The sequence below is a fragment of the Lepisma saccharinum genome, chromosome 9, assembly GCF_977018435.1.
Source record: "Lepisma saccharinum chromosome 9, izLepSacc3.1, whole genome shotgun sequence".
Lineage (NCBI taxonomy): Eukaryota > Metazoa > Arthropoda > Insecta > Zygentoma > Lepismatidae > Lepisma > Lepisma saccharinum.
The window spans coordinates 77,910,910-77,926,735 of record NC_139237.1 but is presented as its reverse complement, the minus strand read 5'-3'; the positions used below and the strand labels follow the sequence as shown (position 1 = coordinate 77,926,735).

Below are 15,826 nucleotides of genomic sequence, written 5' to 3'. Positions count from 1 at the left end.
ATGAGATAGTTAAGTATAAATTAGATGTAGTAGCTGTCCAGGAAGTTAGGTGGCCAGGAGAAGGGAATTGTAAAACTAAAAATTATACTTTTTTCTATGGTGGTACTGAAAATCATAATTTTGGAACAGGCTTTTTCATAAATAATAGAATTATCTCTGCTCTTAAAACAGTAGAATTTATTAATGATTGGATATCATATGCACTTTTACAGGGTAGGTGGTATAAAATTATTTTAATAAACATACATGCACCAACGGAAGATAAAGATGATAATACTAAAGATGATTTTTATACAGAGTTAGAACAGGTCTTTGATAAATTTTCTCAGTATGATATGAAAATTCTGTTAGGTGACTGTAACGCACAGATTGGCAAAGAAGAGACATTTAAACCCACGATTGGTAAAGAAAGTCTTCATGAATTAAGTAATGATAATGGTATAAGATTGATTACTTTTGCAACCTCAAAGAATTTAATTGTGAAAAGTACCACTTTTAAACATAAAGATATCCATAAATATACCTGGTGTTCTCCAGATGGTAAAACTCATAATCAGATAGATCATATTCTCATTGATAAGAGAAGGCATACTAGTATAATTGACGTTCGTACACATAGAGGTGCTGACTGTGCCAGTGACCATTATTTAGTAATTGCTAAATTAAGAGAAAGACTCTCGGTGATAAATCATAAGCAACAAAATCTAAAAGTTATAAAATTTGATACAGGAAAGTTTACTGATGAAAGAATTAAGAAAGATTACCAAATTAAACTGTCAAATAGATTTGATGTTTTGCAGGATTTAAATGATGATAAAAATATAAATGAAACAGACGTAAATAAGAATTGGGAGCACATACGTAATGCAATAGAATCAGCAGCTAAAGAAAGTATAGGATACCATAAACCGAGAAAAAGTAAGCCATGGTTTGATAATGAATGTCATAATCTAATAGAAATAAGAAATCAGGCTAGACTTAGGTGGTTAAATAACTCTGATGATACAAATCTAAACAATTATAATAGAATAAAGCGAGAAGTTAACCGGACGTTTAGAAGTAAAAAAAGAGATTACTTGAAAAGCAAAATTAACGAAATTGAAACAAACAGCAAAAATAAAAATATCAGAGATTTATATAAAGGTGTAAATGAGTTTAGAAAGGGGTGGCAACCTAAAGTAAACTTGATAAAAGATAAAGACGGTGATTTTCTAGCTGACCCAAGCGATATTCTAAATAGATGGAAGAACTACTTTAATGACCTTTTAAATGTTCATGTAGGAGATAAATCAGAAGTAAATGAAGTCCACACAGCAGAACCTTTAGTTCCAGAACCTAACTTGACTGAAGTTAAAGATGCTATTAAAAGGCTAAAGAATAACAAAGCACCTGGCATTGATTTAATACCAGCTGAGTTAATTAAATATGGTGGAAATTCATTAATATGTCAAGTTCATAAATTAATTTGTTTAATATGGAATAAAGAAGAAATCCCTCAACAGTGGAAAGAATCCATAATTGTTCCTGTGTTTAAAAAAGGTGATAAAATGAACTGCAATAATTACCGTGGAATTTCTATACTCTCAACAACATATAAAATATTATCTAACATTCTTTTAACAAGACTAACCCCATATGCTAATGAAATTATAGGTGATTATCAATGTGGATTTAAACGTAACAGATCAACTACAGATCAAATTTTTCACATCAGACAGACACTTGAAAAAAAGTGGGAATATAATCAAAATGTCCATCAGCTATTCATTGATTTAAAAAAAGCATATGATTCGGTCAAAAGAGATAAATTATATAATATATTAGTAGAGTTTGGAATACCTAAGAAGCTTGTTAGTATGATAAAAGTATGCGCCAGTGAAACAGAAAGTAAAATTCGAGTGGGTATTAATATGTCTGACAAATTTACAATTCATGATGGGTTAAAACAAGGAGATGCATTATCTCCATTGCTCTTTAATTTTGCCTTAGAATATGCTGTAAGGAAGGTAAAAGAAACTAAAGAAGGACTAAAATTAAATGGTGTGCCTCAGTTGTTAGCATATGCAGATGATGTAGACTTACTGGGGGATGATGTGAATACAATTAAGAATAATGTTAAAATATTTTTCAAAACTGCTAAAGAGATAGGTTTGGAAGTTAACAAAGAGAAAACTAAATATTGGGTTGGCAACTAAGTTCCCGCCGTTTTTTAAGGAAGGTGTTAAAAGGTTAGTTTTCAATAAATAGATACAAGTAGTTAATCAATAATGTATTCTCCTGTGTTGTTTACAACGTTTTGCCAACGTTCAACAAGGTTTTCAATACCTCGTCGGTAGAAATCACGTGGTTTAGACTCGAAAAAGTCATCCAACCAAGCTCTCAATTCTGCATCAGTATTGAACGAAACTCCCCGCATAGCATTTGAAAGAGATCGAAAGATGTGAAAATCCGTTGGTGCCAAATCGGGAGAGTATGGTGGGTATGGCAGCACTTCCCAACCATGAGCTTGAATGGCGTCCTTGGTCATATTGGCGATATGAGGGCGGGCGTTGTCGTGCAGCAAAAGAACACCATGCTGCCGATTCGGTCTTTTCTCTTGAATAGCCATGTTGAGTCGTTCCATTTGTTGCACATAGAGTTCCACGTTGATCGTTTGGTTCCTTTCAAGCAATTCGAAATGGAGAATCCCTTCCCAGTCCCACCATACGCCCAACATCGTTTTACGCGGATGAAGTTCCGGTTTCGTGCGTGGGGTCGCTTGTTTCCCGGGGCTCAGCCATTCCTTACGCCGCTTCATATTCATGTAAAGGCACCATTTTTCATCGCCAGTAACGATTCGGTGAAGTAATCGTTCCTTGTGTCCATGGGTTGCACGGTGCCGAGCAAGCAAACCAGCGGAGATTGTGGCTCGTTGATTTTTGTTGGTGACACTTAAAGTGTGAGGCACCCATGCTCCACACTTCTGAACCTTTCCCATCGAGTGAAGATGCTTCTCTACAGTAGTGTGGGAGCAATGCATTGTCTCTGCCAGTTCCCTTGTTGTTTGATGCGGATTTTCATGCAACAGGTGGTTCAATCGCTCTTCATCGAACTCAACTGGACGGCCAGAACGAGATGCGTCTTTGAGGTCAAAATTTCCTTTTTTGAACTTCGCATACCAATCACGGGTGGTTCTTTCAGCTATAGCACCCACTCCATACACAGCACAAATGTTGCGAGCAGCTTCTGCGGCCTTAGAACCTTGATTAAAGGCAAAAAGGAGGAGGTGTCGAAAATGCTCATTCTTCTCAACTTGACATCCCATTTTAATGATCTGTAAATAACAAAAAAATGTGTCTTAGTAACAAAGAAACATAAATTTAGGTAGAACAATATATTCTCTTTCGCATGATGTACACCTTCGTGCCAAACGTATTTAATGTCATAGAGATTTTTCCAATTAAAAAAAACGGCGGGAACTTAGTTGCCAACCCAATATATGCTTACAGGCCGAAACCAAGTGTTAGGTAATAATCAAAATCTAATTATTGATAACTTTGTTTGAGCCAGTTTCCAAATTCAAATACTTAGGAGTAATATTAACAAATGAAAATTATATTAAAGAGGAAATAAAAAGTAGGCTTAATTCAGGAAATGCATGTTACTTCTCTCTTCTCGTTTAATATCTAAGAAACTAAAAGTTAAAATATACAAAACATTAATTTTGCCTGTAGTATTATATGGATGTGAAACTTGGTCCCTTACATTGAAAGAGGAACATAAATTGAGAGTATTTGAAAATAAGATCCTTAGGAAAATCTTTGGACCTAAAAGGGGATGAGGAGACAGGTGAGTGGAGAAGGTTACATAATTTAGAACTACATAATTTGTATTCATGTCCAGATAGTATTAGAATAATTAAATCAAGAAGACTTAGGTGGGCAGGCCATGTGGCACGAATGGGAGAGGAAAGAGGAGTTTACAGGATTCTTGTTGGGAAACCTGATGGTAAGAGACCTGTAGGAAGGCCAAGACGAAGATGGAGGGACAACGTTGAGATGGACCTAAGGGAAATCGGTAGGGATGGAAAAGAGTATATAGAACTTGCTCAAGATAGGGACAGATGGAAGGCCTGTGTTGCTGCAGCCATGAACCTTCTGGTTTAAGAAGGCTAGGGAAATTAGTTAGTTAGTTAGTTATTGTTTATTTTCATTCAACCGGTTACAAGGTGATGTGTGGTCAGCATGGCAAACCCCCAGTTGTTGTTGTAGGTTTCCATGACCAGGTTACACTATTTGTTCTTAGCTCCCCAATTTCCTCATAATGGTGGGTGGCTACCAGTCCCATACACTTGCTGAAATCCCAAGAGAAAGTTATGTTTCTTCCTAGAAGACTCGAACCAGCATGTGTCCCATAGCTTGAGCCCAAAGCCTAATGCATTACACTGCACGGCCATGGTTCGGTGCAGGACGTTTATCAGTTTATAGTAGTCATTATATAATAATACTAGGAATATTTCTGGCAACGTCCATCCCTGTCAGGTAGATTTACTCATAGGGTGATATATGGTGTGAATTGCATATGTTCCTTTATCAGAATTTTACTTTGTAGCAATAGAGTAATGTATAAAATATTTATCAATGAAAGTAAGTAGAAAATGTCAACCAGGTTCATGAAGAACCCAAATGATACCTTCAGTTCCTTATTTAATGTATTGAACCATGATTCTGTAGCAAATTTCTAAAATGTTTCACAGACTTAAGAATCATCATGTACTTCGCCCATCTTAGGTATTCATTGGCTACTAATGTATTATTATTAATAATAATAATAATGGTTATATTAACATGTTTCCACATAGTTAAACTTTAAATGTATGAGATATTGAAACTATTTTTTTTATTAAGATTTGCAACATTATATAGCAGATAAGTCAATTTTAACCATCATTAGTAACCAGCCCCTGTACATTCAATACTGTTATTGGTTGAGATATGTCATTCCATTTTATTTATAGGTGCTTCACCATCCTGGCCACAATTGTTTGTTGAAGTCTTGTCATTAGATTACTGGCAGAGGTACAGAACAGAAGGCTACGGATATGTGAACTTGCAGTCATTCCCTGGCTCTCACCAGCTAAGCATCAACACCTGGAGGCCACTTCTTCCAGGACCAGCGGGTGCCATGAGGCGGTTCTTTCTAGGAGGGACTCCTGAACTTGAAGATGTGTCATATGTCGGGTTGCCATCGACTTTTGAGGTATGGACATAGAACATGCTAATGTTGTCATATATATAATATATATACATTATGTATATACGTTATACATATATATATATGTATAATTCAGTGGTCAAATTTACATGAGGTAGAAAACTTCTTACATCACGTGCCGGCAACATATTTGTTAAAACACTAAAATAACACACAAACAGCACGATAAAAAACACTTAGGAGTTCTTCCAAGCTTTCGACCCTTCACGGAGTAATCTTCAGGGCTGGTCGAGGGAAGACGGAGTAGATGTGGTTGTCGTTACACTGGCATTACTTGATGTGTTCGCCGGCAGATGTCATTGCGGTCTTGCAGTGTTGGTAAGTCTTGGTGTGTTTGGATTGTTGGTTGGGGGAGATGGATTTTTGAGTTTTACTGTGTTGTACCGAGAAGAATAAAGATTTCCACATAAATTGTCATTGAGATTATTTGTGTTTTTGATCATGTGCACCCCTTCCTTAACATCCCGTTCTATTTTTCCTTTCGCCTGTAAAATAACACACAAACAGCATGATAAAAAACACTTAGGAGTTCTTGCACAGGCGAAAGGAAAAATAGAACGGGATGTTAAGGAAGGGGTACACATGATCAAAATACAAATAATCTCAATGACAATTTATGTGGAGATCTTTATACTTCTTGATACAACACAGTAAAACTCAAAAATCCATCTCCCCCAACCAACAATCCAAACCCACCAAGACTTACCAACACTGCAAGACTGCAACGACATCTGCCGGCGGACACATCAAGTAATGCCAGTGTAACGACAAACGCATCTACTCCGTCTTCCCTCGACCTGCCCTGAAGATGACTCTGTGAAGGAGTCGAAAGCTTGGAAGAAGTCCTAAGTGTTTTTTATCATGCTGTTTGTGTGTTATTTTACATGAGGTATCGACTGTAATTTACAAAACCACCTCAAGGCTGCAACACTGATCAAATGAGCTTCACAACACCACTTTTGTCACCTCCTGCATACACATTCACCAGCGAAGAGCATTAATTTCTTGCCCTCAGGGAGCCTAATACTTATAGACATTCTACCATTCCACAGCAAATGAAAATTCAATGTGTTTATGCATGCTTACCATGCCAGCAAATTTACAAATAGAGGAGGAAGTTCGACAATGGCATCAGTACATACGCAGATAGGTGGAAAGACCTTGGTGGTGGCTCATGAGTGACTGCACATACATTCCAAATACTCTTCTTCTTGTGTATACAGGCATTAACTCGGACTTTATGTGGATGAGCAATGGATATGCAGTAGGCGACCTCTAGTTCGGCCACCTCGAGACCAAACCGTAGGCCGAACTAAAAAATGACTGAATGAACCGAAGTAATGCAAAAGAAGAACAATAAATCCTATAAACGGTACAGCCATACATTAAAATTATTTATATGGTAGTTTAAACCATGTTTAAGTGTATTTTACTGTACAAAAAACAAACTACATCTGGCCTACTTAGTACTTACCAACAACGTGATATTTTTCTCATTGTCAGGTGTCGTCTACTTTCTTTACCTTCACTCACAAATGCAACTGTTCATACCTGGTTCATTAAGTATGAAAATGAAATGAAAAACACAAAACTCAATACTATTTATTTATTTAAAAGTGTTTTTAAACTGCCAAGAACAGCTTTTCAGCCTTAAACATCAGTATTACATATTACAAGGTATCCAAAACCACAGTATTGGACAACAGAGCATTTCAAAATATTTAGCAAACATAACCTAAAACTACAAGAATTTTAAAAATGCATTAAAGAATATACAATTGTTACATTTCAACTATAGATCTATAAAAGATTTCTTACATATGAAGTTGAAATTGTTTTAACAACATTATCAATATCTATCTCACGGTATTCGAATTGTAACTGTTTATGAGATACAGAACATACTTGTTATTTTTGTAGTTCTTATCAGGACATAATAATTCGCTATTTCCTCTCAAATTCTCAAATTGTATGATTTCACCTTAAGCCATATCATACAAAGGAGTTTTGGTACCATATAATTTCCCTCTAAGATTCCTTCCATATAAGATATAGTTCGCTTTTCAGCTCTGACATAAACACTGTCACTAATTTATATGAGACAATAAAAAAAAAGTAAATGCCGTACAGTAGCTATTCTCTTTACTGAGTAGAAAATGTGGAGACCTAAAGTAAAAACTGAAGTGGCAACTTGTCGCCGGCAAGGTGGCGGGGATGGGCCGAACCAACCGAAGCCGAACTAGAGGGCACCTACTGTATGCTAAAATGCAACTTGTGCAACTTTACATGCAGAAATCCACTATGTAGATAAAAAAACAAAAAAATAAATTAATGTTTTCATTTTACTGTTCCTCGTGTATTATACAAATCAAAATTTAAGTACATTATTAAAAGAACTTAAAGACTGGTTTATGTACGCCGCTGATCGTTCTCTTGATTGTACGTGGGGAGCTGAGGGATTCCAAGTGGGTGGCTATTTACAAACATGTGGCCTGCAGCATTAGTTCCATTGCTGTAAACAGTGTTGTCAGGAGAACACTGCTTATTCCTTCCTTCTTTCAGCACCGTGCTTGGCAAGAGCAATTTTTGCTAAATGAAGGGAAATTTCCCTTGGTGCAGGTTAATAGGTCATTTTTTTTGTAAAAAGGTAGCTTTTATGAGAAACAGAAATTACCAGAAAATTTGAAGTTATCAGATTGATTGATTCATTTGATGTTTTAAGTTCACTTTATGCACAGTAAGGCTAATCGAGACTGGACCAAGAGTTTGAACTGGGATACAAACCACTATGTGCCTCCACCGGGAATCGAACTCTGATCCCTTGATTACAAGGTGACGATGCAACCACTCTGCCGTCTGGAAGGCCCTTAAGTTTTTGGACTTCTGTTTTTGTTTTACTTCCTTGTCTGCATTGGTGTTTTGTTTCTATTTCATCTAGAGGAAGTGTAAAATAATTACAGTAGCCCTGTTCGGCGGGCCAGACAACTTCAAGTCGGCTTGAAGATCTTGCACGTTTAGCGTTCGGCGGGCGGATGTTGATGTCACGTCTTACTGAGTGAAAGCATCCGGCCATTCAGACGGCTTACAGCCATCTTGCAGCCGGAGCAAGCCAAGGAAAAGTTGACTCGTTTCGTCTGCACAAGATCTTGCAAGATGGCGGCATCCGTGGAAATATATGCAGTTTGGGAAATGTTATTGCGATAATGATTATAGTTATACTTGGCGATGTCTGACAACATTCTTTCTATTCCAGATAAATAAATTATAATTTGAAAATGTTTAAATATTGGTTTGAAGTGTAAAAAGAGAGAAGTTGATTGTTTTATATGAAGACCACGTTCACTGAATATCTCGTCTGCTTCAGAGAACGAAGAGAGTGACTTCGATGCAAGATTTGAACAATACAACCTACTTCAATTAATGCCAAGTATATATCATAATGAGACCTAACGTGGTAACATTTTTTCTATTCAGAAAAAAAAAATTGATTGATCTCTGAATATTATGAAGCTGAATGTGAAAATTAACTCAAAATTGATTTTAATTATTTAAAATCGATTAAATGAATGACCAAAGAAGATATACCATACTTGTCCACTTCCCGAGAATAGTAGCAATTTTTTTTATTCTTTCCTAAATATATTTATTCTCCGTATTTTTTCCCTTTACAGCTTGTATGCTAGTTGTTGCATTGACTAGTTACATCCACAGACCGCGTACGACCGTCCGATGATTCAGCTAAGATGATCTTAAGCCAGAAGTTGGTAGTCACGTGTTTCCTCTCAGATGTATCTTGTAGTTGTCTGGCTCGCCGAATGGGGCGTGTGTGTCTGAAAAGTCACGCAACCAAGAATTTGAACATACGTAACTTTTGTACAAAGAGCGATAGAGACATCAAGTATACACTAGGTATACATCAAGCATACACTGGGTATACATCAAGCATACACTGGATATACATCAAGCATACACTGGATATACATCAAGCATACACTGGATATACATCAAGCATACACTGGGTATACATCAAGCATACACTGGGTATACATCAAGCATACACTGGGTATTAACTTTGTCTATGTGGATATTTTTTAAACATTAAACAAGAAAATCATGCTCTACATGAACGTTCAGTGTGCAGAAAAAGTTGCTAAGGTGTAAAAAAAATGTTGTACAAAGTAAGGCGAAATGATGATAAAAGGCAGCTGTAGAGTCACTTGCAATAATTTTCAATTTGTATCGATGCATTCTGTGGGTGTTAATCAAACTGAAAAAAAGAACAATAATTCGTTATGCATTTTATGTATTACTGATGATTTTATGGGATTAATTAGAGCATATTCATATGAAAGTATGTTTGTTTGTTTTTTCGAAATTACGAGGTGTACTGGGAACAATGGTTGTGTCAGAGGGCAGTACCAGGTGTCCTTGTCATCTGGTTAAGTTTTTCCGTCAATACTAAGATGCAATAAGAGACTTGAAATTATCATACAGAAAAATGGGTAGGTTAGGTTTTTTATGATACATTTCAAAACTTTTCTTTCATCTGGGCATTCATTGAATAACATAGACAGATGTCAGATAAACATGGTACATGGTGGACCTCGTAATTTCGAAAAACCTACTTTCTTATGAATAAACCATAATTAAACCCATAAAATCACCTGTAATGCATAAAATGCATCGTAAAAATTGTTTTGCTCTACCCTACATTTGGTGTGCACTTACTCATATTTTGCACTTTTTTACCGTTTCAGGGAAATGCATTGAGCAAGTATGGTTTCCGTACAATCACGAGTGGTGTGGTTACAGTTCGTCTGAATGTAATCCAGCAGTCTCAAGCATTCATCAGCCCGGAAAAGCAGAAAGCCAGCCGTTCTCTCCTTCTTGAAAGACTTAGTGCATCGACCCTGTTGCGGAGTGTGAATGCGGTGCTCGCAGCATTCAAGAAAGCAAGGGAAAGGATGATGAAGGCTAAACAAGACTTGGATGTAAAATGAAGGTATTCCATCATTTGTTTTTCGTTTTACTTCCCTATGACTATTTTGATCATCTCATATGCATATTTTTAATCCAAATTATTGTATTTTTGTTATTTCGCATTGCTTGTCTGCCACTTTTGGCTAATTGTGATGACGAGAATGAGTGATGATGACACACTGACAGAGATCACCTATACCCATACTGGGACTCAGTGGCGGCAATTGGGTTCCAAAACTGCAGGTGCAAGGTGCTGTATTTATATTTCCTTTTGTAGATACGGTTTAACATAGTGTGGGGGCAAAAGTGGCAGCAACTGCCCCCCTTGCCCCCTCTAATAGCCGCCACTGCGACTCGAATCCAAGAACTTTAGTTTAAGTCGATCACTTAAGTGCTCTGGCACTGAGTATGCAAGCAACGCGGTGGTAGCTCTGGTGTCTTGGATTCAAGCCCTATTCATATACAGGGTGATTCGTTTCAGATATCACAAAAAGAAATAAAAACATTGCAGTAAAAGAATCCGCTGTACCAGTGGTGGCGATTGGTTTCGAAAACTTGGGGGGGGGGGGGGCAAAGGTGCCAAAACTGGTAGGGGGCAATGACAGTATATTTCTCATTGAAGATAAGGTTTAGCATAGTGCGGGAGTAAAAGTGACGAAAAGCCCCCCCCCCCCCCCCTTGCCGCCACTGTGCTATACATATGTAGGAGAGACACTACTTTTTTGTCCAAATCATTAACATCTTAACACTTTATTAATACTTCTAGACTCAACATGATCGCCAAGGGAATGAAGATAGTTCATACTGTATGGACAAGTTTGCACCACTTGGTGTACAGCATTTTCCTGAACGATCTTTCTTGTGCCTTCATTCAGTGGTCTGACCACACATGGTAAAGTCTGGAGGTGTCAAAAACTCAGACATGTACAAACTAGAAGTTTGTGAAATAGAAACATGTTTATATTTCTGCTATGTATCAAGACTACATATAAATAAAATTCTGAACAACTTGAAATTGCTGGGGTGTAATCCACGTAGTACACAGGTCAACGAGGATTTGGCATCTGGACCTATCATAATCCATGATAGGGCTGCCGTTGTCCTGGGTTCTATCCTTACATGTGCTGAGTGCCCTTTCACAGGCTCAGCTTTTTATGGAGATTTTAGTGCTCAGAGACTTGTATTGATTTTAGTTCTGATAGGGGCTGTGCTCCGTGTAATGCGATGGGTTCAAATATCCTAAGTGCTGAAGCACCCAGAATTTTTATTTCAATAAATCAATCAATAATAACAACAACTTGACATTGTTACAATTTTCAAGTTCAGTGGAACCACAGTTTTACTTTTGCCTGATTATATATTCATTTCTTATGGTCCCAATAAAGCTATATGATGTAAGAGGAAGCAAGTTAAAGTATTTCTGAGAACTATTGATGCATAAAAGTACCAATAGAATGTGTTGGTGCACCCATTAAGTTAATGGAATATTTGACCATAGGTTCTACATTGAGAGATATGTGTTGTGATTTTGGTATAATCTTATTAATACAGCCAGTAAACTGTTGTTCTGTATGTCAGTCCCTTGAAATATGAACATGGGAGAATACGGCCTTTTTGTGATTAATGCTATTGATTAGTACTTTGCATGAGTTTGGAAAGTAGAAAATATATTGAATAAGAATAGAAATTGAATGTTTTTAATTGTGATCCTTATCTGTTTTCTGACAGAGGTAGCAAGATGAGTAGAAGACAAGCACAAGTGATCGTGTGGGTGAAACGCATTTGGTCCCATGGCTAGCGGTAAAATGAAGTTGGCAGAGCAGGTGAAATTTAAAACAAAACATGCGAGGGTTGCATATGTCCGTAAGGAGATGTCTTGAGTTTAGCTGCAAGGAAGGAAATGATGATATGTTTGGTGACGAACAAGCAAGCACAATCATCAATGGCATACTTGGGATTTGGTCCCATTATATCCCTGGCAGTATGCTACACCACAGTACCTGATACCTCACAGGGGCTAATTTAATTATGTAAGAATTTACCAAAGCAAACACTGATGCTTTTAACCCTTAATAATGTGTGTACATGATTAACATCAGAATGCACATGCACATTTTTTTTCCATTCATTAATTTCATTAGAAAAATCGTGGTAGTCATTTACAAAAAGTAAATTACTAGCTTGGTACAACGTTTGTAACAGTAGAAAGATAATAATCATGTTGTAAATTATGGAGAAAAAAAATGTTATACTATGAATTATGTTTTCAGCACAAGTCTAGTTTTGGTGAGTAAGTTCTGTAGCATCCTGTTCCCTAGTTGGGCAATTACTACACTGTATCATTATTCTACAGAGTGATCCATTGAAGAGTAGACCATCGTGTCAGTGTTTGCGCATTGGCAAGCGAGGCACTTGCAGCCATTTGTCTGCATTGTAGAGTGTTGTTGAAGCAAGTGCACAACAGTTTCCATAATTATTTTGAAAAGTGATTTACTTACCAGATTTATAAAAGTAGGTGTTCAAACAAGTCACCTTCAATGTGCACACATTTTAAACACGAGACCTGGTTATTAGTCTGTGACTGTTAAGTGATAGGGTGCTTGTTATGTTTTTTCTAGTGTATTCAACCGCAAAGTGTGTTATGGCTCAGAAAATGTTTTCTACTACACAGCTTGTATTCATATGTGTTAACAGAGTTGGCACATGAAGTTCAAAGGTGATTTGAAACAAAATTCCCAGGTGTAAAAGTTCCATGTCGTAAATAAATCACTCTTTTAAACTAGTTACAAAAACGTGCATGCTTGATTCACGAACAGTTTACAGTGCCGACATACGGCCACGTGTGCCTCACTTGCCCATAGTGCAAACACTGATGTGGCGGTCTACACTTCAACGGATCGCTCTGTATCATCTCGTAGGCGAAAATAAGATTTATAACTTCAATAAGACGTTATGCTTTTTGGTGTGCCATTATAATATTACAAGCAGATGTTCTTGCAGTAATATTTTGTGGTTGTACATCCTGTGCAGGTCCCTCTAAAACCTTTCTCAAGGGCTCTTTACACCCCCTTTTAACTTAAGGTTAAGGTTTGAGATATGAGGATTTTTCCTTTTACATTGTGAAGGATGCAAAATGCTCATGTGTGCCGACATATTCAACAATTTTGAAAAACTAAATATGCTGACCAAGGCAGTAATTTATTTTATTACTTTTGTACTTGATACAGAGTCTGATGAAGACCTTGCTAGAAGGTTGAAACGTTATGTTTAGTTTATGTTTTTAATAAAATAAATTACTGCCTTGGTCAGCATATTTAGTTTTTAATAATCATGGAAACAAGGCTTAATGGTGTTATAATTCAACAATTTTAATTCATTCATTTATTCTCATATTTTGCCATTTGTGGTTATTAAACAACAAAATGACTGATGTCTAAGCACGTACCCAAATTTAGATCTCAATTTTCCAACCAACGTGTGTTATTCTTCAGATCCGGGAAGAGAATAAGCAGTGCTATCGGTTAAAACATTAAAAACACTATTACTACCAGTGACTTCCTGGTGTTGAAGGTTTTTTTTTTTTTATGTATTACATTAGCACAAAATGAGTATTTGTTTGGTTACTGCAGCTGAATTTGTAAGGTTCTCGTGTTTTCTGAATATTCTGAATTAATTTGTGATAAGATTAAAAGGGTACAGAACAGATAACTATTGGTCTCGTCAAATCTCCATAATTACACTTACCGTCGCATCTACATTTTTTAAAAAAAAATATTGATGTGGATTGTGGAAGAGCCTATCAAATAGGACCAAAAAAATTTTCACATGTGGAAAAATAAAAATGATCCATACATTCAGATAGTAGTGTATTTTTTCAATCTTATATATACTTATTTTTATAAATAAAAACAGCACAAATATAAATGAAATTATTTTTTCCCCCTTTTATTCTATATTCCTCTCCACTCTTCTAAGTTATATTCTGTGCCCTGTGTTGCAATATTTAAAAGTATTTGATGGCTGTGCAATTAAAGAAAAAGGAAATAAGAAAATAACATCTTAATGTCATTCTTGGGAACAAGGGCATCAATATAAGGCATACAGGCAAAACCACAACTTAATGTTGATATTTTTTTTAACCTAACATTTCTAGCCAAAATTTTGTAATCATGATACAAGTGTAATTAATTTTCCTGTATTTTAAGGTTATTACAAGCATAAGAAAACAGTTTTTCGTTGTGACGTTTCGGGAGAAGACATGCTCCTTTCATCAGACATTTATTTTCATTTTGACTGAAGATACAGTTTTAACATTCACGTATAACAATGGATAATATATTTTTATTTTTTTTCCTGAGAGCACAAAGACTATTTCTAATAATAAGGATATCAAAAATGAAGAAGTAAGGCTTTTTAATATTATTGTTAACTTTAAATTGATGACAATTTATTCTTAGTTTTCACCATCTAGATCCGGCAGCATCACCCATCTCACGGTCGTACAAAATCAAAAATAAAGGATTCCCTGATAACAATATGCCAATTTCACGTCAACATGGTGCTATAAATAAAAGTAGCTGGGGATATAAGAGAGGATGGGGCAATGCAGCCAATGTATCAATATCATGTCACGTGCAAAATGTATAATCATAGCAAAAGTTGGTCTATGTGGGCCAGAACCAGTGATGGTATCATAGTGAGGCATGGGGCGGGCACCCCAGTTCACAGTCAAACGAGTGCACGAAAGAGCCAGATCTGGCTCCAAGAGAGCTAAGTTGGCAACACTGCAAAAAATATTTCAGAATTACCATTTTTAACCTTTGTTTTAAAAGTTGTTCAAATACAGAAATGATCATTGCGGATCATTTTTTAAAAAATCCAGAGTTCTTTACTTTCATGTGAAATATTTTCTCAAAATTTAAGGAGGGGTCGGCTGTAGCCCCTTCAGCTCCCCCCTGCATATGTCAGTGATTGCACATATACATTCTACGCTCTGCCAAAGAGGGAACATATGTTTATACATTGTATTGGTTTACAATGTACGTAAGGTCTCGATGAAAAAGTGGATCGAATAGTCAATTCACAATATCACCACCTCAGTTTACTATTTTAGAGCTGCCTCGGCCTTGGTATGAGTATTCTGTGTGAATAACACACTACTGATTCCATCTAATCATTATTTATTTTCATTATCACAATTAATGTAAAAAGGCAGAAGAGCGATATTAAATATGCAACACAACACCTATTTAGATTTGATTGCAAATTAATAATTGCGTGGAAATGGACAGATTGATCTTGGGAAAGAGGCATTTCCTTGTGCAATGAATACTGTTTGTCTAATTTTGCGAAATAATAATGGCCCATGGCGTAACAGCCCATAAGGGCCTGCCTACCTACCGACTGCCAATCATCCAACCAGTTACAGGGTGACATGTGATCAGCACGACAAACACCCAGTTGTAGGTTTTCTATGACCAGGCTACCCTCCTACTTTTTTAGCTCCTCAATTTCCACACAATGGTGGGTGGACACCTGTTCCATACAGTGGTGACTGTTGACTTTTTCAGAGAAGTGAAACCGAGGAAGGTTT

The 15,826-nt window shown here is 36.5% G+C and overlaps 1 protein-coding gene across 1 annotated transcript in view; it reads left to right on the top strand.

Annotated features, from left to right (window-relative positions):
* Positions 1-14,085, top strand: part of LOC145992753 (tectonic-like complex member MKS1) — a 47,704-nt gene extending 33,619 nt beyond the window's left edge. Inside the window, exons 9-11 of the mRNA XM_083129140.1 lie at positions 4,997-5,238; positions 10,011-10,255; positions 11,962-14,085. Coding sequence (XP_082985266.1) covers positions 4,997-5,238; positions 10,011-10,253 — 485 coding nt within the window. The 3' untranslated portion in view covers positions 10,254-10,255; positions 11,962-14,085. The remainder of the gene's footprint in view (positions 1-4,996; positions 5,239-10,010; positions 10,256-11,961) is intronic.
* Positions 14,086-15,826: the final 1,741 nt, after the last annotated feature.